At 34.8% G+C, this 26,099-nt stretch overlaps 1 protein-coding gene across 1 annotated transcript; it reads left to right on the top strand.

The window, feature by feature from the left end:
- Positions 1-1,400: 1,400 nt before the first annotated feature.
- On the top strand, positions 1,401-25,129 carry LOC123526497 (uncharacterized). The gene is made up of 7 exons (XM_045305672.2): positions 1,401-1,464; positions 6,002-6,699; positions 7,057-7,130; positions 7,781-7,831; positions 9,842-9,949; positions 11,768-11,869; positions 14,814-25,129. Exons 2-7 carry the CDS (start codon positions 6,021-6,023, stop codon positions 16,164-16,166), a joined length of 2,367 nt encoding a protein of 788 aa, XP_045161607.2. The 5' UTR covers positions 1,401-1,464; positions 6,002-6,020; the 3' UTR covers positions 16,167-25,129.
- Positions 25,130-26,099: the final 970 nt, after the last annotated feature.

The raw sequence follows: 26,099 nt of genomic DNA, 5'->3' as shown, positions 1-26,099 counted from the left end.
GGCCGGTAGGCCGAGACAGATATGTGAAGAGAAAAATACCGAGTCGTACCCCTAGCTTTGATATATCCTGGTAACACACGAGCATTACATATTATAACTGTTTTATCGCATAGTTTATCATTAAAATTTATATATTATTTTCATTTAAATTTGTTTATTATTATTTTTACTATTTTGATTCCCTTTCTGTACCTCGCTGACTGAAACACTAAAACTTCTGTTTTAGAAAATGTGTTCCCCAGATAAAAGTACCCAACAAATTTCTGCATTGGTTTTAAATCTTTGCATTTCATTGGCCAGACATATTGTAAAACTTGTTGTTTTGTTTGTAAAAAAAAAATCAAAGAAAAAGAAACATTTGAGAAATCTCGATCAGAATTTCATATATTTCATGTATTTCTGAATTTGGCAATAACTATCAAGTTTTTGAAATATTCTAGTTTATTTATTCTTTTACTTTATAAATGTAGGTGTTTGTGACAATTCTTTCTCTGTGAACTGTAAATTGGAGCTAAAATCATCTTTTCTTTGAAAGGAAAAAATTATACTCCCTTGATAGGACCTCAACAGAAAAAAAGTGTTCCGATATATATCGGAACAGTTTTACTGTGCTGATATATATCGGAACACTTTTTTTCTTATGAAACTCCATAGAGATTTCCGTGTTGATATATATCGCAACAGTTTTGTAAGATATCAGCACAGTTTTGTAGTAATAATGTGTGTTACTATGTATAACATGCTGCAAAGATCAAAGGAAAATTGCCGCACTATGCGATAAACAAATATATCAGACGGATGCACCAATTTTTTTTCAAATTTGCTGATACTGTTGCATGACGTTAATTATTCAAATCAGGAATCATCATATATGGCCCAAAATGTGCACCTCTGCACAAGTGTGTCCATTTGTAACCTACTATATACATTTGGTTACTGGGGTTACTTACTATATTGCTTTGGTTACTGTAGGAATCTAAGAATCATGCATTGTGAAAAACTATGGGGTCTAATTAAAGTTGTTTCACTTCTTAAAAATAGTCTATCCGCTCGGGTTCTTCAATAATTCAGAAAATGTAAAAAAAAAATCATATGGAATGTCATATTGTTTTATATTTAAATATTAAGGGATTTGTTGTGCGGAAAAGGTGAATCTATAAACAACTGGTAGACTTCTACGTGGCATCTAGCCTTACTCATTTGGCTTATCGGGATGACTTGCTTTAAGACCTGGTATTTTTTAGTTGCAGTCCTGGAGACAGCGACAGTCAAAAGTTACCACGCTGTCCCGAAACGTCCGACATAAAATAAAGCTTTTTGTATCTTGTATGACGTAAACAACTAATATGAGACGGATGCCGTATCGTAGGCGGAAATTATTCTCCGGAGTTATTTTACCTGGACACCGCCTGTCAAAATTTCCGGCGCCATGTTGTTTTGATTGTATTTTTTTAATATAGACAGGTATGTTTATTTCATATTTAAACAAAAGCACAGGTAATTTGACAGGAATATCAACTTTATAGAAAGCTGCCCACGTTAGATTTGAAAATCAATTTTATTTTTGTTTTGTAAATTTCCGCTGAAAGCGGTAATCTGGTAAAACAGGTGAGGTACAGACTATTACAGTGCTCATCATCAGTGCATATCATACAGTTATGTCAGTATATCAATCAACAGCTCATATCGTTTGATACATTAATTATTATAACACAATTTTCGAATTCTTTTTGAAATATATTTGCGGCATAAAATACAAAAGGCATCTTTATACAATCCAAATAGGGGTAACCTGACTAGTCCTTGTAATCTTTAGAACAATGTCTCCGACATTGATTTTATTTACATTTTCTGAATTCTATCTATCTATCTTCCGTAGACGGCAAACCCCTTGCGGGAACATAGACGTTTTGCGCGTAAAAATCAAAAAGAGAAAGAATATAGTGATAAAAATTTAGAGTGGAAGAAACTAAAAATCACAGTGTATAGACTCTCTGTACGCCCAAACGGAAGTCGCCAATAACTAGGCGTTCACTTTCGTTTTTCAAATTTTTGGAAGCTGTCGGTAGTGAGTATTTTTATGTTTTTCTTTGGCTTTTTGAAATAAATATTCTTGTTGTATATATTTTTCAATGTATGATAAATGTCTCTGCAACAAACTGCCGTTAAATAGACATTAACACATGAAATTAAAACGTATTTTCACCAAAAACCCAGCAGGTCAAAGCAAAAGACGATACATTCAGGCTGAAAATGCCCATTATTTAGGAACTGCGAGTGAAATACATGTCAGAACCGCTTCCGAATGTTAAATTATAAATCCATGCAAGTGAGTTTATACCTACAAATATGAATTTACAATCCTGAATAGTTTAAATATTGTTTAATTCAACATGCATCTGAATTATGCACTGACCGCCTAGTCGCAAAACTTTCTGTAAAACTGTCCCACTATTCGCCAAAACACTGTACGCCTATTCAATAAAGAAATGACGACGTGTCGGCTTGTAGGCTCTATACACTGTACTTATTGAATTTATAAATATAAGTTTTGTTTTGTATTTTACTTGCGACAGTGAAACAGTATTTATTGGTCTGTTTCACCAACGACGTCCTTGTCTTGGACAAGAAATATAATCTGTGTACGTGTTTCCGTTAACATACGAGAAAAATATATATTTATTCCGCTCAGCTTGACAGGACACTGTTTTTTTTCCTTTGTATTTTCAGCTCGACTATTCGGGGAATAGCGGTGCTATTCTACTCGCCCTGGTTTCGGTTAAAGTTAAGTTTTTCGGCAACCTTTTTTCTGTCACATCTTTTTCTTGTTTTACTTTTGCTTATACCTTACTGTAACTTCACATAAACATTGTGCAAACAAAGCCTTTTTATGCAGGGACTTCCCATTATACCCAAGGTGAATGTCACTCTGTGTTGTTCTTGAATTTTTTTTTTTTGAGTTTAAGCTCCGCCAACAGACAAACGCGCTGTCTATATGAAAACTTTGTACAATCAAAGTGTCTAAAACGAGTCCGCTCATATATCTTCCAAGACGGTGGTTAGTTATACGTGTAGAACAACTGATGTAAACGTTAGGAGCCAGGTCATTTTCATTTTGATTTGTAGCGATTACGGCAGCTGTTTCTTCTGTGAATGATGATAAAGTTCCCGAGGTAAAATTCGAACAAGTCCCTGAGATGCCGGAAATTGATCAAACACTGAGTTGTGCCACGTAACGATTATATGAATGATGCGTTAGTGATTTATGTGTAAAGAATCTAGTCATTATTACAAAAAATAATTTTATACACTGTGCAGGTTAGAGTTTATTAGTACGCATTTACCAAATTGAATTAGTCGCGCGGCAGTGCCGCGCTAGACTAAATTGATTTGATAATTACTTACTAATAAACACTAACCTTTACGAAAAGTAGATTCGAAACTGCAGTAATAACATATAAAATGGTCCGTGACTGTTACGAAAACGAAAGATAATATAACTATTACTTTTTAACTGTTGGTTATCATAACACAAAGTCAAATTATTGAAATACATGAATGAAAAGAAGTTCTGAATAGGCGTACAGTTTTTCGACTAAGCGTTCAGTCCGGATTTTAGAAATTGCGATTAGTGGGCCAGTAATGTATCGACTAGTGGGACAGTGTAATCGGCATATATGTCTCAGAAAAACATATTTTCCTACAAACGCATTCGTTACCATAGAGCCATGCTAGTATTTATCGATGCGTAAGATATTTATCTACGAAGTAGCAAAGGTTTTAATTATTTGCAAAAGCTCAAGATATATGCATTTCAAAGAATTGATAGTTTTATTACAAAATCGAACAAATACCCACATGTAATTTGACTTGAAATGAAGTATATTAAGAGTTTTAATAGGCGTGTTTGGTATCTACGTAAACAGTAGCTCTTAAACAATACGTTGATTAAAAGTACACTTACTTTATACGATATTAACGAAATAATCAATGAAAATCCAAGCCATCCGCGACAGCAAAACTTTGTGTTTTGATTTCTGAACGCCTAGTTTCTGGCGACTTCCGGTTGGGCGTACAGAGAGTCTATACACTGTGAAAATAGCTATGGTGATATAAAAAGGTTAAAACTTGAGTTCATCTACATCTAGACTACGGAGATACTCCCAACAATCAATTTCTGATCATAACTGGGAGGACGGGGCAGTTGTTCAAAAGCATGTTCCTATGTTACATGATATTCATGTTGTTAAGGGAGTTAGAGCAGTAATATATACAGTTTGTTAAAAATAAAAACAGGATGATGACATTAGTACGAATACAGGCTGACTCGGACCATGGCTGATTCGGCCCAAATTTACTTGGCTTATTCAGTCCAGATTGTTCCTGACACTAATATCATGAGTAAACATAACATTTATGAGTATTGAGTATAATTTCTAATGTAAAGAATAATTAAAATGCTTATCAGATGCATAACTGATGCATTTTAGCTAGTCAAAACTTCTTACCTGCTTGTACTGTGTATATTTTATGTTAAACATCCTTTCTTCAAGTTAAATCCCTATTATCAACATTATTTCCTGAACATTACAGAATCATCCAAAATATATGGTCCTTATTGACTCATTAATCAAAGTTTGTGGTTCAAATCAGCCAAAATATATGGCAGTTTTCTATTTTTATTCAAAGTATTTGGTCCGTATCAGCCAAAATATTTGGTCCGAATCAGCCTTGGCCGAATCAGCCATGGTCCGAATCAGCCTGTTTCCCATTAGTACATATACGAGTCTAGGTCAGATGTGAAGCACTGAAGGTTCACACTGTCCTTGATATTATAAGTTAAGGTGTTCCAGTATCTGATTGTGCGGGGAAAAAAGGAGTTCATATGATACAAGAGATACAAGATACAAATTTTTATTTATAGTCAGGTTGCAAACATAATAACATTAGCTATGAATAGCTGTTAGCCGACTTAAAAAGTTCTTTAAGTAATCTTGGCGACAGCTGATCTGGACCAGACGCCTTGTTTGGAGCTAGATCCTTGAGCATTTTCTAAACACTTTCTACAGTTATATCAATGTCGGACATTTTATTAACTTGTTGAAATTTGTCATTTTCAAAGAGTTTGCAGGAATTATTGAAGAACCCAAGGGGATAGACTATTTTTAAGAAGTGAAACAACTTTAATTAGACCTCATAGTTTTTCACAATGCATGATTCCTGATTTGAATAATTAACGTCATGCAACAGTAACAGCAAATTTGAAAAAAAATTGGTGCATCCGTCTGATATATTTGTGTATTACGTAATCTATCATGCTACCGCTCTTGTCTGAAAATGTTACATGTTACATTCAAAGTAAACCCTGTGAGAGAAAATACTATGGTCCTTACTGGTGCACAAACCCCGGCCTTGTGATTTGTAGGTGGACAATGAAGATCTGTGCAGTTTCAGTTTAATACATGTTGTGAATTTTTGCGATAAGTCATTACTAAATTATGCAATGATTTTCTCAAGTGATACATGTATTCTTCAATGATTATGACTTATCACAAAATATTGCTGCATTTTATTGAAAATGTACGAATCGTTTTGTAATTATTGTCTTTCATCTTATAAACCATTCAAATGCGATTATGACCATTTTGCATTTGATTTGACAATTATTTTGCATTAATTACCAGTGTTATTATTGGTTTTATAGCTGATTTTAGCTGTATATAGCTTAAGATTTAGCTATGTAGCTAATTTGTGACTTTTCTGGTACCTGATGAAAATGGAAAAAATCAAAGCAGTGTAGCATATATTCGATTGTACACACATTAAAATTGGAAATGTCACTTCATTTTTCCACACCAAAATGTTCACATTTGTTTAGCCACAATCTTCATCAGAAATTGAAATGCCAATTAAATTAAATCAATGGCAGATGAAATGTTAACATTGTTCTGTATGACTTTTTATAGATTAGAGATGTTTAAATTTTCCTTTTTATTTTCAGATTTCTTTTCGTTACAATTATGGAGACAGGTAGTGTATCATCCATTCCTTCATCTAGTATTTCTAACTCGAGTGCTAGAAGTACCCCTATACCTAGTGCATACAAACCTATCACCCAGAGTGCATCTATCCTTGCACTCGCCAAGACTCCAGATGAAGACTTGATAAGGCGTAACCCAGATGATCTCCTTCATATTATTCGGAGACTTGAAGTAGAAAACCGAAACGTCATAGCAGAACATTCAAATGTTGTTAAAGATGTGAACAAAAAAATGCAAATTTTACTGTTAGAAGTCAGAGGGCTGAAAGATATCAATCAGAATCTACAAGATGATAATCAAGAGTTGCGTGACTTATGTTGTTTCCTTGACGATGATCGGCAACGTGGCAGGAAGCTTGCACGAGAGTGGCAGAGGTTTGGTCGTTATACAGCGAGTGTGATGAGAAGTGAAGTATCAGCATACCAGGAAAAGTTGAAAGAGCTTGAAACAAAACAGCAGGAGCTGATATCTGATAACCTTGATTTGAAAGAGCTGTGTCTTTACTTGGATCAAGAACGTTTGAGGGCGAGTCAGCCTCGTGATGAGGGTGATGGAAGCAGTAGTAGCACGGTAGCAGGAACTGAGGATCAGAATGACATTGAACTTGTACCAGTCAGTCAACTCCAGAACAATAGCACCAATGCAGACACTGAATCTGGTATAAATATACTGTCTTTCACTCAGTTTTCATGATATCGTCATGGTATGGAAAGTTTAAGATTGCCAGGCCATTTAGGAACAGATGGATTAAAGAAATTTTTTGTCATCATTAATTTTTTTCTTCCTTCTGTTTCCTGTGAAGAAGTTGTCAATTTATAACATAAATTTACAATGTTCTGATAAAAAATTCAGGAAACTCCAAAGCAGTTAGGATGAATGACTGCTGTCAGTTAAATACAGTTAGAATATTACTTAAAAATTAAAATTAAACTAAACCAGACAAACTAGAAATTGTTTTAATATTTCAAATAAAAAAATGTATTTTAATGAATAATATGTTCATAATACTTTTTAGCAACAAATGATTATATACGCCAGCTTGAAGACAAAGTTCGGCACCTTGAGAAGGAAAAGAAGAAAGTTTCAAAGGTTGGTTAATAAACTAATATCGTCAGTTATATGAGATACTTGTAATTATTTACATGTATAAAATAAATTTTGATTATTAGAGTTTGTCAGCTATTGAGGCATCATTTACTCTACTCCCTGTCATGCCTGTGTAACTTTCAGCTTGGATTTTTGATTTATTGGATTTGTTTAAAATTTAAACGCGCTCTTGATTATATGTTTTAGGTGCCTGTTTAGCCATAGACAAGGTGATGAAATAAACTATAAAAATGACTTCTATACTTTGTGGCCAAAAAAATTTGGGCCACTGGAAACCATGCATGCCAATATTACAGTAATTAAATGACAGTTGAATAGTTCTTACCTTCATTATTGTTGTAACACCTAAACAGTTACACTGCTTGGTTGTATTAACATACTGGTTATATTCAGAACTGAATAATTTGAACTTTTGTGTTCAACCTGAACAATGTATTTAAGTAAGAACTTTGATGCTGTTTTCTATTTTTTACCTTAATTCAAACCATTTATCTTTTTTTTTATTATTCCTAAGATTTTTATGATGAAAGAAGTAAGAGTCCATATTTCAACAATTGTCCATAATGTTTTACTGCTGTTTCCATCCTGCATGTTTATAAGTTTTATTGATAATATCTGTTGATAACTTCCAGCTAACTGGCAGAAATGCTGACAATCAAGGAAAAGAAACGCCACATATTCAGGTAAGATGATATTGCTGTCACACTTAAGGCAAAGAAGCACCATATATTCAGGTAAGTTAATTTTAATGTCACACTACAGTTAAGGCAAAGAAATGCCATATATTCAGGTAAGTTGATTTTAATGTCACACTACAGTTAAGTTAAAGAAATGTCTTATATTCAGGTAAGTTGATTTTAATCTTGCACTACAGTTAAGACAAAGAAACGCCATATACTCCGGTAAGTTGATTTTAATGTCACTCTACAATAAGGCAAAGAAATGCCATATATTCAGGTAAGTTGATTTTAATGTCACACTACAGTTAAGGCAAAGAAACACCAGATATTCAGGTAAGTGATTTTGATGTCACACTACAGTTAAGGCAAAGAAATGCTATATACTTGGGGGTAAGTTGATTTTAATGTCACACTACAGTTAAGGCAAAGAAATGCCATATATTTACATAAGTTGATTTTAATGTCACTACAGTTAAGACAAAGAAACACCATATACTCATGTAAGTTAATTTTAATGTCACTCTACAATAAGACAAAGAAATACCATATATTCAGTTAAGTTGATTTTAATGTCACACTCTAGTTAAGGCAAAGAAACACCAGCTATTCAGGTAAGTGATTTTGATGTCACACTACATTTAAGGCAAAGAAATGCCATATATTTACGTAAGTTGATTTTAATCTTGCACTCCAGTTAAGACAAAGAAACGCCATATACTTAGGTAAGTTAATTTTAATGTCACTCTACAATAAGACAAAGAAATGCCATATATTCAGGTAAGTTGATTTTAATGTCACACTCTAGTTAAGGCAAAGGAACACCAGATATTCAGGTAAGTGATTTTGATGTCACACTACAGTTGAGGCAAAGAAATGCTATATACTCGAGTAAGTTAATTTTAATGTCACTACAATAAGGCAAAGAAATGCCATATATTCAGGTAAGTTGATTTTAATGTCACACTCTAGTTAAGGCAAAGAAATACCAGATATTCAGGGAAGTTGATTTTAATCTCACACTACAGTTAAGGCAACGAAATGCTATATACTTGGGTAAGTTGATTTTAATGTCACACTTAGTAACAGTTAAGGCAAAGAAACGCCATATATTTACGTAAGTTGATTTTAATGTCACACTACAGTTAAGGCAAAGAAACACCAGATATTCAGTGAAGTTGGTTTTAATCTCACACTACAGTTAAGGCAAAGAAATGCTATATACTTGGGTAAGTTGATTTTAATGTCACACTTTGTAACAGTTAAAGCAAAGAAACGCCATATATTTACGTAAGTTGATTTTAATGTCGCACTACAGTTGAGGCAAAGAAACGCCATATATTTACATAAGTTGATTTTAATGTCGCACTACAGTTGAGGCAAAGAAACGCCATATATTTACGTAAGTTGATTTTAATGTCACACTACAGTTGAGGCAAAGAAACGCCATATATTTACGTAAGTTGATTTTAATGTCACACTACAGTTGAGGCAAAGAAACGCCATATGTTTACGTGTTGATTTTAATGTCACACTACAGTTGAGGCAAAGAAACGCCATATATTTACGTAAGTTGATTTTAATGTCACACTACAGTTGAGGCAAAGAAACGCCATATATTTACGTAAGTTGATTTTAATGTCACACTACAGTTAAGGCAAAGAAACACCTGATTATTCAGGAAAGATGCTATTTCATATCATGCCGGCAGTTAAGGCAAAGAAATACCACATATTGAATATTCAGGTAAGATGTTCTAGCTGTCGCACTGAGAGTCAAGGAAAAGAAACACCACATATTGAGCAGGACTGGTCCTGATTTGAGGCGTTTGACTACAAGAATGCATTACTGTATTCAGGAATTGTTTAAATCCTACAAACAGCTGTAAATGTTTCAGAAAAAGCAGTATGAAATTTAAACCAAAAAAAAATTACATTGTGATAGTACAGTAGTAATTTTTAGCAGTAGAATCTCTTACAAGTATCTAAATTTAGATATGAAGTTGTCATTTTTCAGGTTACTGGTACCGAGCGTGTTGGTCCTGATGGTACACAAGCTGTGGACAATAGTGGAGGCCAAGGAACCAATCCTCACAAACCAGAAGCTGTTGTACATGCCATGAAGGTAAGATATTGTTATAACAGGTAAAGAAGGGCTCACTGTAATCAGCATTGTTCCACTCTGTTCAGTTGCACAAGCCATAAAAATTCCCTTTTTTTCATAAAAGATGGCTGAAATGTTAGAGCCTTTACCCACTAATGATGAACAAATCAGTTAGATCTTCAAACTGATTAATAGGCATAATTGGATAATACAACCAATTTGTTTAACGCTTAGCCTTATGTGTATTACTCTACAAAACAATTATCAGTATACTGATATATACGTAGAGTTCTTGCAAGGGACTGCATAAAGGGGCCACACTTCCGGACAGTTCAACAATTTTAAAAAACACCATTTTCAAAGAAGAGTACAATCTTTGTTTTGATACATTTGCAATAATGTCCAAGTGCTGAAATTTCACATAACTAGGTGGAACACAGTTTCCAGTCATTGCTCATCTGATTTTTTGGGGAAAAAAATGATGAGTTATTGTCATTACTTGATCGGCGTTGGTGTTGCCTTGTTAAGTTTTATGTTTAGGTCAGCTTTTCTCCTAAACTGTCAAAGCTGTTGCTTTAAAACATGCAACACTTGTTCACCATTGATAGCTGCCTCTGTACAGCAAGAAACATAACTCCATCCTGCTTTTTGCAAGTATAATGGCCCTTTTTGGACTTAGAAAATATCAGATTTCTTGGTTAAGTTTTGCGTTTAGGTCAACTTTTCTCCTGTACGGTCGAAGGTATTCTTTTAAAACTTGGAGCAGTTATTCGCCATTAAAAGCTTACTCTGCACAGCAAGTACTTTGTCTGCATTGCTTTTTGCAAGAATTATGGCCCCTATTGGACTTAGAAAATCAGATTTCTTGGTTAAGTTTTGTGTTTAGGTCAGCTTTTCTCCTAAACTATTAAAGCTATTGCTTTAAAACTTGCAACCTTGTTCACCATCAAAAGCTGACTATGTACAGCAAGAAACATAGCTCTATCCTGCTTTTTGCAAGAATTATGGCCCCTTTTAGACTTAGAAAATATCGTAAAAACACATGAGTAGGACAATATTTCTATTATACATGGACAAAAAAAACAGATGAGTGTCTGCACCTGCAATTTTGGGCAAATTATGCCCCCTTTTGGACTTAGAAAATTCTGGTTAAAGTTTTGCATGCAAGTTACTATCTGCAGAACAAATGCAGATATTAAGTTGAAACTTCACATGTGTCTTCAGGGTTATAAAACTAGTTGATAGCATCAAGTCCCATAACTCTGACCTGCATTTTGGTTCAAACTATGTCCCCTTTTGAACTTAAAACTCTTTTGATATTTTAACATTTTGGGTAATATTTTCCTGCTTCTGGGACAATATTACGAATAGTCGAGCATTGGCTGTCTTACGGACAGCTCTTGTTTCTTTACAACTGGCATTCGTTTTTGAAGGGAAACAACTTTTTCAACATACGCTAAGTATTCATTGTACAGAGCATGTAATGGTCAGGTAGATTGTTGGTAAAGATGTTAGTTTATCAAATATTTCTGTGCTTTGATGATATACTCCAAAACCTTAATTGGACATAATGGAATAGTTGGTTATTCTAGCAAGGAATCCATAAGTAACTTATATTTGGCTTCAAACAAACAAGATTTCAAAGAGATTAAAATGAATAAAACTCTTCAAAACTGTATCTAATTCTTGTTATTTAATTCAGTTATTATGGCCATTGATCAGAGATAAATTTGATAAAAAGAAGAAATTAATCAAGGAAACCAACATTTAGAAACACATGTAATCTTAATAATTCTTAACACATTCAGTGATAGCTCAAATGTTATTTGTTTCTTGAAGGTGTTAGAAGTACATGAAAACTTGGAGAGACCCCAGACTGCGGTGGGTGAGGAGAACACACTGGACGATAAAGAGAAGGCCATTGTCAGAGAAATGTGTAATGTAAGTAAATATAGGCTAATTTACTATATTTGAGGTAATATTGAGGACAGCTTCCAGATGTATTTAAAGTTTTTTGAAATTTAATAATTACTTTGAATTTGCTAGTACATGTAAATAGAAAAATAGAAAAAGGTGATCCATAGAGTTTTATGCAGCTTTCAGTGCAATTATTCAAAGAATAAGGTTGGGTAATGTATTTGTTTGATGGCAAGCTTTTTTTTAAATTTGTTATATCTTCTTAACTACTGCCCCCATTCTCATCAAACCTTGTGTAAAGATTGGTTTTGGTATGATGCCACTGGGGTAGAATTGGTTAAGGTTAAAGTTGTATTGCAGGCTCTCAGTCTCATTGTTTCTTCTTAACTACTTCCTTTATAATCATTAAACCTCAGATTAAGATTGGTTTTAGTTGAGGGCAAATTCTGTTTGGTTTAGGTTCATGTACCTAAAAGGTCAAGGTCATTGGGTTCAGATTTTGTAAGCATTTGTTAAAGTGTTGTGACAGGCTTCTGAATGTTAATGTATCTTCTCAAACTATCCTGTCTTATATTGTTTCTTTGTATATCTCTGAAGTATTTCAAATAGTAGAGCTTTTCTTGTCACCCTTCTGTCGACATCCACATCACAAAAGTTTTGCATGTAAGCAGGTTATCAATAACTACTAGGCCATAATGCTTTCAGCTTCACACAGAGTTCAGCATCATTTGTTGACCTCACAGGACAAGTTACAGAAATTTAGCTTTGATTTTGTCAAAATCATGCCTTTTTTTTTGGTCTGAATTTTAGGTTAAGTTTTGCATGTAAACAGGTTTCTCAAAAACTACTACTTGGTCAAATGCTTCTAAACTTTCACAAATGTCTAGTAGTCTAGTATCAAGGTATGACCTTCCCAGAAAAGGTACATAACTCTAGCTTTGATTGTGTGAAAACTATGCCTTCTTTCACACAGAATTTTAGGTTAAAGTAAACAAGCAGGTTTCTGAAAAACCACATGGCCAAATGCTTTCAAACTTCATACGTGCCATTGTAGTCATGATTTGACCCCTCAGGACAAATTCCATTACTCTAGCTTATATTTTGTCAGAATTGTACACTTTTGTAACATAGACATTTTATGAAAGCAATGCATGTAAAGCAGGTTTCTCAAAACTATTGGGCTGAATGCTTCTTTGGCATTATAAAATGGTTTCACAAAGTGGGAGGTTTCATAATACTTGATTATATGTGTTCAAACTTAACACACATCTTTAGCATCTTAAAGTGGCCACACATGGTGGGTTTTCACAAATCTGGCCTACAGTATTGCAAAGTTATGACACATCTTCACTTAGATTTTGATGAATAAGATTTTTCAGGAATGCTTTTCAAACACTTCAGAAGTCTTTTGCATCATGAATGACCATTTTTAAATAGGTTTCATAGCCCTGACTTACAGTTTCAAATAATATGCGCCGTTTTCAAAGTAGAAAATTTTTGTAAAGAGAACAGGTGGAGCTATTGGATTCACCTGTGCATTGGTGCCGGCATCAGCGTCGGTGTCCCGAAATTAAATACACTTACTCACTGTAATAAACTGACTTACATTGGACAGGTCCCATAACTCTATTTTGCTTTTTTACAAAATTTTGCCCCTTTTTATATGCCCGAAGGAACGTATTATGTTATGACGCTGGTGTCCATCTGTCCTTTAGCAATTTCGGCTCTGTAACTCTTGAACCCCTTGAAGGATTTCAAGAAAACTTGACACAGATGTTCACCACACTGAGACGACGTGCAGAGCTCATGTTTTGGATGTCTCGCTTCAAGGTCAAGGTCACACTTAGGAGTCAAAGGTCATATCAGTTTGTTCGTGTCGGCCCTGTAACTCTTGAACTGCTTGAAGGATTTCAAAGAAACTTGACACAAATGTTCACCACACTGTGACGACATGCAGAGCGCATATTCCGGTTGACTTGCTTCAAGGTCAAGGTCACACTAAGGGGTCAAAAGTCATATATGACTGCTTTGTTTTTATTACTCTGCTGCGATGATTGCAGTGCTCTTGTTTTTATTTGGCAGATCCCTTATTGTTCACATACAATAATTTTTTTTTGAATTACTTCCCTTTTACGTTACTATAAATAGCTTATTTTGAAACTTTTTAACTTTTTTATTATTGACAGTAGAGAAAAAATGGGACCACTTTTCTGTGGTACAACATGGATGGTACATCCAATTTTTAGGTGTATTTTGACATACCTTTACCTTGTAAGGATTTTTTTTGTGGGCTTAGAATTTTTTTGGACTTTCCTCCCTTTGTTGTTCCTGTCCTTTTGGCTTCACACTTCAAGTCCTTTAAATTTTGCTCCCATCCTCTGATGTAACCCTTCGGGCGTATATTGCCCCGCTTTGCGGAGCTCTTGTTCTACTTTTATATGCATTCAATTTACAAGGCTGCCGAATAATCAAGCATTTTTGTCCGATGAAGCTCTTGTTTGTAAGCGAAGTATTATGTGGAAGGGTCTGAACTAGTCGAGCATTCTGTCATTCCTCTACCTCTGATTCATTGTATGTCACATAGTTGTTTATTTACTTACAGAGAACTAATTAGTACTGGTATGGAAACTATTATGGATCTTTGTTAAGAATACCTGTGTTTTCTTTTAAAGATATGATGAAAAGTGTTTTACAGACTGCTTAACATTATTTTATATTGTGCTGTTATGCCTGTGTTGTTAATAATTGCAGGCATGTAGTGTTACCTCTGTGTGTTCAGTTTTTTAGTGTGTTTAAAAACTTATGTTGGGTTGAGAACTTTAATAGGCCTGGTTGGATATCAAATTACTTTGGGAAAATGACCACCATTATAAGACTTTCACATGCAAGACCCAGATCCTTGGGTAAACAATTTTACATAATATTTCTTCTGCAATCAGCAGTTATCTAGATGGCTTGCACATTACAGGTTGTATGGAGGAAGTTGGGCAATGTGAAAGCAGAGCAGCAACAGGAGGCACAGAATGCTATGCAGCCTCCAGTCTATGAAAACCTGCAGCCAGTACGGAGTAAGAGCACCCCACCAGAGACATCAGAGAAAAGTCCATCTGGGCAACCTATAGGAGACAGATACTCTACAGGACCGGAACAAGGTTTGAGGTCAAGCACAGAACTACTGGGGCCAGGGCCTGGTCAGCCAGCGGCTTACATACAGAGGACTGATAATAGTAGAGGTCATACAGTTTTTCAGGTTACACCTACATACTCCGGGCATGATGCACGGAGACCTGATGAATATTCTGGGCCCTATCAAGGGATGATTCCCCAAACTACTCAGTCTCAGAGACCTCCCCCTGGGTCCAGCTCCCAACCTCAAGGTCAACCACAACCAAACACACATTATTCAAGTCAACAGGGTCGTTATGGTTATGTACACACATCAAGGTCAACCCCAGTAACCCCAACACCACAACAACAAAGTCAGCCTCCAAATGTCACTCAGAAAATGGAACCCAGGAGTCACTCTCCTGGTCCTGTCAGGAGGGCAGTGACACCAAAGGCAGCAGACATGCAACGTAGCCAGTCTCCAGGTCCTAAACCCAGAAATCAGTATCCTAGATCTGACTCCCAGTCATCAGTCAGTCATAATGTGCCAGTTTATCAGAATCACCCTGCTCCTAGTAATATGGGAGACAACTCGTATGAGAATGTCCCTCCAGGTTACTATTATAACAGTCAAACATCACAAAAATATGGTTCAAGTCATAATCGTTCACAAGATATGGTCAGTTCAAGTTATGATTACCCAGTTCCTCCCCCTCATGCTTATTCCCAATCTTCCTACCCAGATTACAGTGCACAAAGTTCAAACAAAACTTCACGACCGTCTAATGCCTACAGTACCCCATCATCCTCACAGAATCAGCGCCCACTGCCATCCAGCTCTCAGTCTCCTCCATTTTATCAGAACATGCCAGTGAGGAACCCAACACCAGCAAAAACTAATGTTAGGGATCATTCTCCACATGGATCACGCTACCCAAGCCAAAATACCCCGCCCACACCTCTACCTCAAGGCCAGTACTCATCACACAGAAACACCCCTTCTAACCAGTCATACAGTCATACATCTTACCCTGCTTCCTCCCAGACCCACCCAACCTATTCTTCATCCACCTCCTCTGGTTACAGCTCTCAGCCGCCTGCATACAATGCTCCACCTCAGTACCAAGACAAGCGTTCAAGCTATATTGAAGCAAGGGACAGTAACCAACGGCAATATGATGACAGGAGAAATGTAGATCATTATTATAACAAATAGATTATAGACTGTACCTATTGTACATTTTGCCATTATTACTTTAATGTGTGTTCATAATAGCCTTGTTATTGATATACCAGTCCTTAATACAACTGATTTGGAATCAATTACTTGGCATTTCAGTAATAAAAACATATATACTGACAATTTTAACACATTGTCACATTGAAATCAGACACATGACTTAACTGAACATTGAAAGTTTATATTACAATTTGTAGTATGGTAAAATTTACACATTGTGAGAATTATAAAGGCCATAATGGGTCAGGCAGTACTGATAAATCTCGTATTTCCAAATGTAATAGATAGATATATGTACATATTTGAATGATTTATAGGCAGTAAACTTTAAAACCATGAAATGGCCTGAATTTCAGTAACCATGGACATGTTACATGTAATGATATTGGTAAGGAACTGATTAAAATTACTTTGGATGCACTATAATTACAGTGAAACACCCCTTCCTTGAGCATCAAAGCCTCTACTCTTGGGCTGACTGTTCATGTTGTCCCTGGTAGTTTTCCTTTAATATAGATTTTTATGTTTTGATTGCTAGAAACGCTGGACAATTTGTTCATCTCCATGCGATTTTAAGCGATTTGTATGTTACATGAAATAGAATCTCTCAAAACAAATATGCCAATCTAATAGGTAATCTATGTATGGGACAGACCATTTTCATAGGTCAATGTTTACATAATAAATGGGCAACATGAGTACTCTTGAAAGTTGTGTCTATAAAAACAGCTGTTGTGATTTCTTTTACACCTAGTCTGAGTGTTCATCACAGTGGGGTTGTAATTAAAAGAAAATTGTTTTACCAAATAGTTAGATGTACCACCGAATTGTTCACTGTGAGATAAATATGTTAACTTTATTTGCTTCAATGGTTGGAAAAGCTTGTTACACATCTGTTCATGTTTTCATTTATTGCTGTCTTTAGAACAGTTCATATATTGTTATTTAGATATTTACAAAGTTTCATATTTTGATAGAGATTTTTCATTTTAGACTGTTCATTTTGATCTCAGTCATCATATAAATGCAACGAACATTTTTATGCTCTTCGTGAGTTATATTTAATGGCCTGAAAATATGTTCCATATCAGCTTAAAAATATATGTCCTTCCTCGGACATTTTCACACTCTCACATTTGGTTCAGATTACATTTTATTCATAAAACAGTAAATGCCTGTTACGTTGTGAAAATTTGGTCAATATTTATAAATAGCTAAAGCTGTTTGTTACAGAACCAACCAACTTAAAATAAATTTTTGATATTGTAAAAACCTAAGATTTGTAGGTACATAAATACAAACAAATGTAGTGTTTTCGTTTTGAGCATTCCTGTTCTTAAACCAAGCATTAACAGCATAAATAGTTTCATAATGGAGCAATGAATTGACTGAAAGACCTGATACAAGAAGTCCTTATTTTGGAAAAATAAATACAGAAGATTCTTTTTATTCCTTCTGAAGATGAGATATTAGAGATGTTGTGATTTCATACTTGTATGAGCATGTGTGCTTGTAAAATTTCCTTCTTTATAATAAACTATTTCATAAGGATGAAATGTGTCCAAAAAAAGAACTACATGTACACATAAAAATAAAATCACAACATTTTCTATTGCTTTTAGCAGACATTAGCCTATATGTGTGCCATGTTTTGTACATATTATGGACTTAAATATTTTACATAAAATGAGAGTTTATTCTAAAAGAAATACTGCATTTGTTGGCAGTTTTTCTTTAGATGTCTACCTGTGTATATATAATAATTTAAGTGCTAATGTTAACATTCCTTTGCCAAAAGTTTTTTTTTTATAAAGTGGTATTTTAAGTAAGTTTTATACTGTCCTATACATTTCAGATATTGAAGTTTACACAATATGCATTTCGAACAAAAGTTCATGAGCAATTTGCATTGGTACAGCTATTAAAGACATGTATGTAAAGGAAAAGTTGTTAATAGTTTATTGCATTTCAGACTTCCGTATTTATGATACATGCATTTTAAATATACGTATATTCATTTGAAACAGAAGTGTTATATGTAGTATGCATTTCAGCAAACTTTTGCTAAATATACTGTTTTCTCATGTTTAAATGTTCACTGTTGACTTTTACACAAGTAACCTCTATGTTGTTGATAACTCAGTTTACCTGTACATTTATTAACAATAGTGTAAAGATACATGTTACTTTAAACTTTAGCCTGCTAAATTTCTAAAATGAACTAGTCCATCATTCAATTTGGGCAATAATTATTATCCAAAGGGGTGTTCACTGAAAATTTACTAACTGAATAGCGAACAGTGCATGCACTGGTTGCAAAGACAATCACATGTCGCAAGCAGGCTAAAGGTTAAATATTTTGAAAGCAATAGAATGTTGTTGGTACTTGCAATTAAATTGTTATTGGGTTATGGAATTGTTAACATTTTTAAGTATCTTATTAGTTTGTGTTAAAACTATGTTGTTTTTTAACAGTTAACTACACATTGATGACTGAAGTTTGTGTTTGCAGCAGAACGGAAATACATTTTTACGAGTTTTATTTCCATTGCTGGTCTAATTTGTGATGTATGACTGGTCTCTGTTCAGCACATGTTTAACCCTTACCATGCTAAATTTCTATAATGAACTTGTCCATCTTTCACTTTGGACAGTACTATTAACTGTTAAAAGGGGTGCTTACCAAAAAGATTCAGACTGAATAGCAAACAGTGCAGACCATGATCAGACTGCATGATCTTGGTCTGCACTGGTCACAAAGGCAGAATCACTTGCTGCCAGCAGGCTGATCTTGGTCTGCACTGGTCACAAAGGCAGAATCACTTGCTGCCAGCAGGCTGATCTTGGTCTGCACTGGTCACAAAGGCAGAATCACTTGCTGCCAGCAGGCTGATCTTGGTCTGCACTGGTCACAAAGGCAGAATCACTTGCTGCCCGCAGGCTAAGGGTTAAAGGGCTAATAAGTCAAAAAAGTTTGAAAAAAATCTGAAACTTAATTTATATTGTCATGTAACAGAACACTTAAAGAATGGCTTGCAGGGCAATAGTCAAAACTATAGGCTCTCGGGCCTTCAGACAGTCAATAGTTTTGACTATTAACTGGCAAGCATCAATAGGTGTATATGATATGGTGATTTGTTATTTCACGTTTAAGTAAATGAAAATGCAAAACCTTTGATAAACATTTCATTTCAGTTATAGATATATATACATATATTTATAACTGTAAGTGTCTTAAACTTGTAAATTCAAGATTTTTGGTTCAGTTTAGATCGTAATTACTTGTTTACTATGGTGCATAACCTGGGTTAACAACACTTCTAAAGAGGAAACAGCAACAATTATTGTTGATAGTTTCTTTCCAATTTGATAAAATTCTTAGTAAATTAAACTCCGTGTAGTAACAACGTTTGTACAACAAACATATTTTACCAGCATGAGTTTGTAAGATAGTCATAAAGGCGCTTTATTAAGCAAAGGGACACAACTCAGTAAGTCATGTCACTGTTAACCAGACAGTATTTGCATCAGCTTCCATATATAATTTACATGGAGCCCAGTTTCATATATGAGCCGCACCATGAGAAAACCAACATAGTGGGTTTGCGACCAGCATGGATCCAGACCAGCCTGCGCATATGCACAGTCTGGTCAAGATCCATGCTGTTCGCTAACAGTTTCTCCAATTCCAATAGGCTTGAAAAGGGAACAGCATGGAGCCCGACCAGACTGCGCGGATGCGCAGGCTGGTCTGGATCCATGCTGGTCGCAAAGCCACTATGTTTGTTTTCTCATGGCATGGCTCATATATACATTTCAAGTTTTATCCTAGTAATGTTTATATCAGAAAAAAACTACACTTTCTTATTCCTTGATCTTGTCTGGAACAGTTGCTTAAGCACTGTGTACCTGTTGTCAGAACTTAACATCAACTATTTTGAGTATTCTCACTTGAAGCTATTCCTCAGAAATGCATATTTTTTGTGATGCCATTCTTGTCTTATTACTACGACTTTTGAACATTTCAAAGTTCTGGACATTCAAAATCTGTGAGTCACAAAGTTTTGTGAGAGTGGTCTAGAATGCAGACACCCAGATGAAAAAGGGGAGGACAGTCTATATTGTTAAAAGTACTTGAGAACATTTTCTTAAGTGTATTAAACTGTTGTGATGCTTTCAATATGCAATTTTTGTTGTTTGTAACAAAGTTTTTCTCCAGTATACCATTTGCATTTAACTTGATAAGATATTGTTTTACCAGTACATTTCTGAAGAAATATCTGTATTATACTTGTTTTATATTTGTTTTCTTCTTGAAAAGTTAGTGAAAATGCCTGACCTGAGATATTTACATTTGAAGTATAATGACATATTCATTTAAAAGGAAAGCTGCTTTCATACAGAATTTGTTACATTGCACAGTCATATGTAAAGTAATAACAGATTTCATGTTATGTTAGGGTATGCTGTTTAATACAGTGTAGTTGACTTTGTCTACTCCTCTTTGAATATAGCTCATTCAGGTTATATGTAGGCACAAGATGGAATTTTACAGCCAACCATTGTATTACATGACATAAATGGGATAATGTAATCTCAGTTATGCCCAATTTTAGGGCCAGTAATTCTATACAAAAGACAAGATATCTTTTGCTTTGGACCAATTACAAATTTATTTAATTTTGTTAAGACTATTGTCTTTCAAAGGTTGCTTGGTATATACATGTATGATATATAGACGTCCATTTTATTAGCTCATCTGATTTTTTGAAAAAAAATGATGAGTTATTGTCATCACTTGAGCGGTTGTCGGCGTCGGCGTCAGCGTTGCCTGGTTAAGTTTTATGTTTAGGTCAGCTTTTCTCCTAAACTATCAAAGCTATTGCTTTGAAACTTGGAAGACTTGTTCACCATCATAAGCTGACCCTGTATAGCAAGAAACATAACTCCATCTTGCTTTTTGCAAGATTTATGGCCCCTTTTGTACTTAGAAAATATCAGATTTCTTGGTTAAGTTTTATGTTTAGGTCAACTTTTCTCCTAAACTATCAAAGCTATTGCTTTGAAACTTGGAATACTTGTTCACCATCATAAGCAGACCCTGTACATCAAGAAACATAACTCCATCTTGCTTTTTGCAAGAATTATTGCCCCTTTTGGACTTAGAAAATCAGTTTTCTTGGTTAAGTTTTATGTTTAGGTCAGCTTTTCTCCTAAACTATCAAAGCTATTGCTTTGAAACTTGGAAGACTTGTTCACCATCATAAGCTGACCCTGTATAGCAAGAAACATAACTCCATCTTGCTTTTTGCAAGATTTATGGCCCCTTTTGTACTTAGAAAATATCAGATTTCTTGGTTAAGTTTTATGTTTAGGTCAACTTTTCTCCTACACTATCAAAGCTATTGCTTTGAAACTTGGAATACTTGTTCACCATCATAAGCAGACCCTGTACATCAAGAAACATAACTCCATCTTGCTTTTTGCAAGAATTATTGCCCCTTTTGGACTTAGAAAATCAGTTTTCTTGGTTAAGTTTTATGTTTAGGTCAGCTTTTATCCTAAACTATCAAAGCTATTGCTTTGAAACTTGCAAGACTTGTTCACCATCATAAGCTGACCCTGTACAGCAAGAAACATAACTCCATCTTGCTTTTTGCAAGATTTATGGCCCCTTTTGTACTTAGAAAATATCAGATTTCTTGGTTAAGTTTTATGTTTAGGTCAACTTTTTCTCTTAAACTATCAAAGCTATTGCTTTGAAACTTGCAACACTTGTTCACCATCATAAGCTGACCCTGTACAGCAAGCAACATAACTCCATCTTGCTTTTTGCAATAATTATTGCCCCTTTTGGACTTAGAAAATCATTTTCTTGGTTGAGTATTATGTTTAAGGCAACTTTTCTCATAAACTATCAAAGCTATTGCTTTAAAACTTGCAACAGTTTTTCACAATCATAAGTGGACACTGTAGATCAAGAAACATAACTCTATCCTGCTTTTTGCAAGAATGATGGCCCTTTTTAGACTTAGAAAATCATGGGTAGGACAATATTTCTATTATACAAAAAAAAAATCAGATGAGCGTCAGCACCCGCAAGGCGGTGCTCTTGTTTTCTGAACAATAGATCTTTAATTTTAAATAGACAGAGAGCTTATGCAGAAACTTTGTTGCACATCTTGTTACTGCCCTGCAGTGTGGATTTAGTGCTTAATTAATAGGTATTACTGTATGGCGTCCTCATAAAGGTCATAAATGTCAAGAGATTGTGTGAAGATCACACTCAACAACTTTAAAAACACTTCATTTAGACATTTGAAAAACAGTCCAAGCAAGAATTTACTTATGTATATAGTAATTAAAATATGCATGATAATTACGAGAAATGTTAAGATGGTAATATTTCTGTTCTACTGGAAGTGTGACAACGCCTCATGAAGCTGTATTCAGACAGATTTTAATCTGATATACAGATGTACAGTTTTTATGCCCCCGGCATCTACTGATACGGGAGGCATATAGTGATTGTCCTGTCCGTCCGTTCGTCCGTCCGTCCGTATGAGGTTAACCAAATGGGACCGTTTCATCTAGCATCAATACCCCTTACTAGAATGACTTGATACTAATGCAGATGTAGCCTGTGACTATTCCTCATCTTCAGACATCACCTGACCTCAGTTTGACCTTGACCTCATTTTGGACTTGGGTTGCTTTATATGGGCCATCTCTTGGTTAACCAAATGGGACTGTTTCGTCTAGCATCAATACCGCTTACAAGAATGAATTGATACTAATACAGATGTAACCTGTAATCATTCCTCATCTTCAGACATCACCTGACCTCAGTTTGACCTTGACCTTGACCTCGACCTCATTTTGGACTAAGGTTGTTTTATATGGGCCATCTCTTGGTTAACCAAATGGGACCGTTTCGTCTAGCATCAATACTGCTTACAAGAATAAATTGATACTACCGGTAATACAGATGTAACCTGTGACCATTCCTCATCTTCAAACATCACCTAACCTCAGTTTGACCTTGACCTCGTTTTGGACTTAAGTTGATTTGTATCGACAAGGATGCCACCGGGGGCATCAAGCGTTTATTGAACGCAGCTCCTTGTTCTTCATTGCATTTATTGTTTTCAGTTCTTTGGTTTATCTGTTGGCAAACATTTAGGAAAAGTTGAGGGCACTGTTATTCGAAAGTTCTTGTCCCTAAAATGCATGCTGGGAAATTTGTGCAACATAAAGTTACAAAAGGAGCTGCATGTGCACAGTTAAAAATGGTCATGATCCAAGTTACATTTAATCAGATTTGATATTAGCATACAAGTTGCAACAATGAAATATTTATCCTAAATGGATGTGTTTTTAAAGTTCTTTAATCATTATTTCTTACTTTAAAAAAAAAGAAAACAATTATATGTTATATACTTTTGTTAAAATGGTAATGGAGGACAAAAATGTTGCATTTGGGAACGGGAAAGATGATGTTTTTAAACAGAATTGCTTGTGTGTTAATGTCATGCTATGTTGAAATGGTGACATAATGAGTCTTATCAGAAAACAGAAAAGCTTATGTTTATTTTCTTTGTTTTGGTAAAATGATTACAGGATTTTATATTAAGTTATCATTTCTGAGAAAAGAAATACTTTTATACAGATGCTTAAGGTTTTTTTTCTTTCATAAAAATCGCTTGTACTTAGCTATCACATAAGGTTTTAAGAACCAGATTGCTTCAAAAGTTGACAAATACAAAGGAACACTTTCATTTTGTAACATTGAGACGTTTCTGGGTCAGAAGTCTGGCTTCAAGTTTGGAAAGTTTAGGGACCAGTCAAGGAATGCAACTTTGCCATTTGTCAAGTTTGAGTTACTGCACATGTGAGTAGCATTTTATCAGGGAAATTGAGTGTGAAAGTCAGTCTGTAACTTTGCCATTGGTCAAGTTTGAGTTAGTGCACAGTAGCATTTTATCAGGGAAATTGAGTGTGAAAGCCAGTCTGTAACTTTGCGATTGGTCAAGTTTGAGATTGTGCTCAGTAGCACTTTATCAGGGAAATTGAGTTTGAAAACCATTGTAACAGTTATGAATGCAGCTTTGCCATTGGTCATTTTCGAGATTGTGCAAAAACAGTCAATCAATTACTGGTTTCCAGACTCAGTCATTTACTGTTCAACATTGGCCATCTTAAAGGAAAATGTATCAGTCTATGAAGTAAAGTTATTGTTAATGATGTTGTCTATTGCCAAGGTTAGTGACTTGTCACCACATTGTCAGCTTTATTTTCACATAATGTTATTGTGTAAGTAACATACACACATTTGGTAAAGGTTCATTATGTATATTTGAATGGATATTGCCAAAAATCTTTAGTAGTAATGCAACAATTTTGAAAACTTTTATACCAGTGATATTTTATGAATATTGCCAAAAATTTCAAATATCAATGAAATGCTAATTTACAGAAACATCTGTAGTTTAAAAAATACAGATGGTGGTGCTTTAAATGTAATCCAGTGGATTATTTTATTCTTAATATTTGCTTTGTATATTGATGAATAAATGTACAAAAAAATGCTGTTAAAAATAGACAGTGTACATTTGGTTTAAACAATATTTTATTAATCACAATTCATTTACAACATGTACATATATCAAAAAAGCATACAGGATTGAGTAAGAAGCTGTAAGCTTATTTGAAACTCTCTCCAGTGTACATTTAGCTTTTAAAAGTTTGTGAAGTTGGGGTCAGGTGAGACTCTTCTCAGATAAGTTATTCACCATTGTATTATTGTTTATTTCTCTTAACAGATAAAACTTGAAGATCTGGTGACTTTGCAATGATATTCAAATATAGAAAATGGCATTGTTTATTGTTTTTGATTAACTATATTCAGATATGTTAAATAGATAAATGTTTTAAACGTATTATTCTTCGAGTCTTTATTTAAATCTCCGCTTAGTACATGCGAATGGGGCTGTGTGGCAGAGTAGCTTTGAATCAATCGTCCCAGCCACCTATCCTTGGGCCCACCAACTCAACTAAGGGTGGAATTAGATATCAGCTTTGTTTTCCTGGAATGGGTAGTTTGTTCTAATGGCCCAGTGGGACACATGAGGAGTGCAAAATATAGTTTTAGCACATCTTTATAGAACAGTATTTGCTTCCATCTTAAAAGGGGAAATATACACGGCGTGATAGGGGACCTGTTGGTCACAACGTTTTGACGGCATTGCAAAATGGAAATATAATTAGGTTGTTGCAATGACTAGTTGTTTAGATATGGGAATTATTTTGAATCAAATATTTTTTTCTGATAATTAAGACTCCATAACCAAAGGCTATTCAGGGGAAAATACCCTTGTTAAAGACCTGTTCTCTTTAAAATTTGTGCTTCCATGATGGTAATGATACATGAGTTGCATTGAAAAGTTTGGTTAAACAGTTAAAAATTGACAGAAAAAAGTATTTATTATTATACGCCCGAAGGAATGTATTATGTTATAACCCCGGTGTCCGTCTGTCCCTTACCAATTTCGTGTCTGCTCTGTAACTCTTGAACCCCTTGACGGATCTCAAAGAAACTTGACACAAATGTTCACCACATCGAGACGACATACAGAGCACATGTTCTGGATGGCTCTTGTTTTTATTTGGCAGATCCCTTTTTGTTCACTTACAATATTTTTTTTAAATTACTTCCCTTTTATGTTACTATGAATAGCTTATTTTGTAACTTTTTAGCTCACCTGAGCCAAAGGCTCATGGTGAGCTTTTGTGACCGCTCAATGTCCGTCGTGCGTCGTGTGTCCGTTAACATTTTCTAAAAAAGTCTTCTTCTTGAAAACCACTGGGCAGAATTACACCAAACTTAACAGGAATGATCCTTGGGTGGTC

This window comes from Mercenaria mercenaria, chromosome 1, assembly GCF_021730395.1.
Source record: "Mercenaria mercenaria strain notata chromosome 1, MADL_Memer_1, whole genome shotgun sequence".
Classification (NCBI taxonomy): domain Eukaryota; kingdom Metazoa; phylum Mollusca; class Bivalvia; order Venerida; family Veneridae; genus Mercenaria; species Mercenaria mercenaria.
Note: the sequence above shows the minus strand (reverse complement) of the source record. Positions and strands in the feature narration are given on the sequence as shown.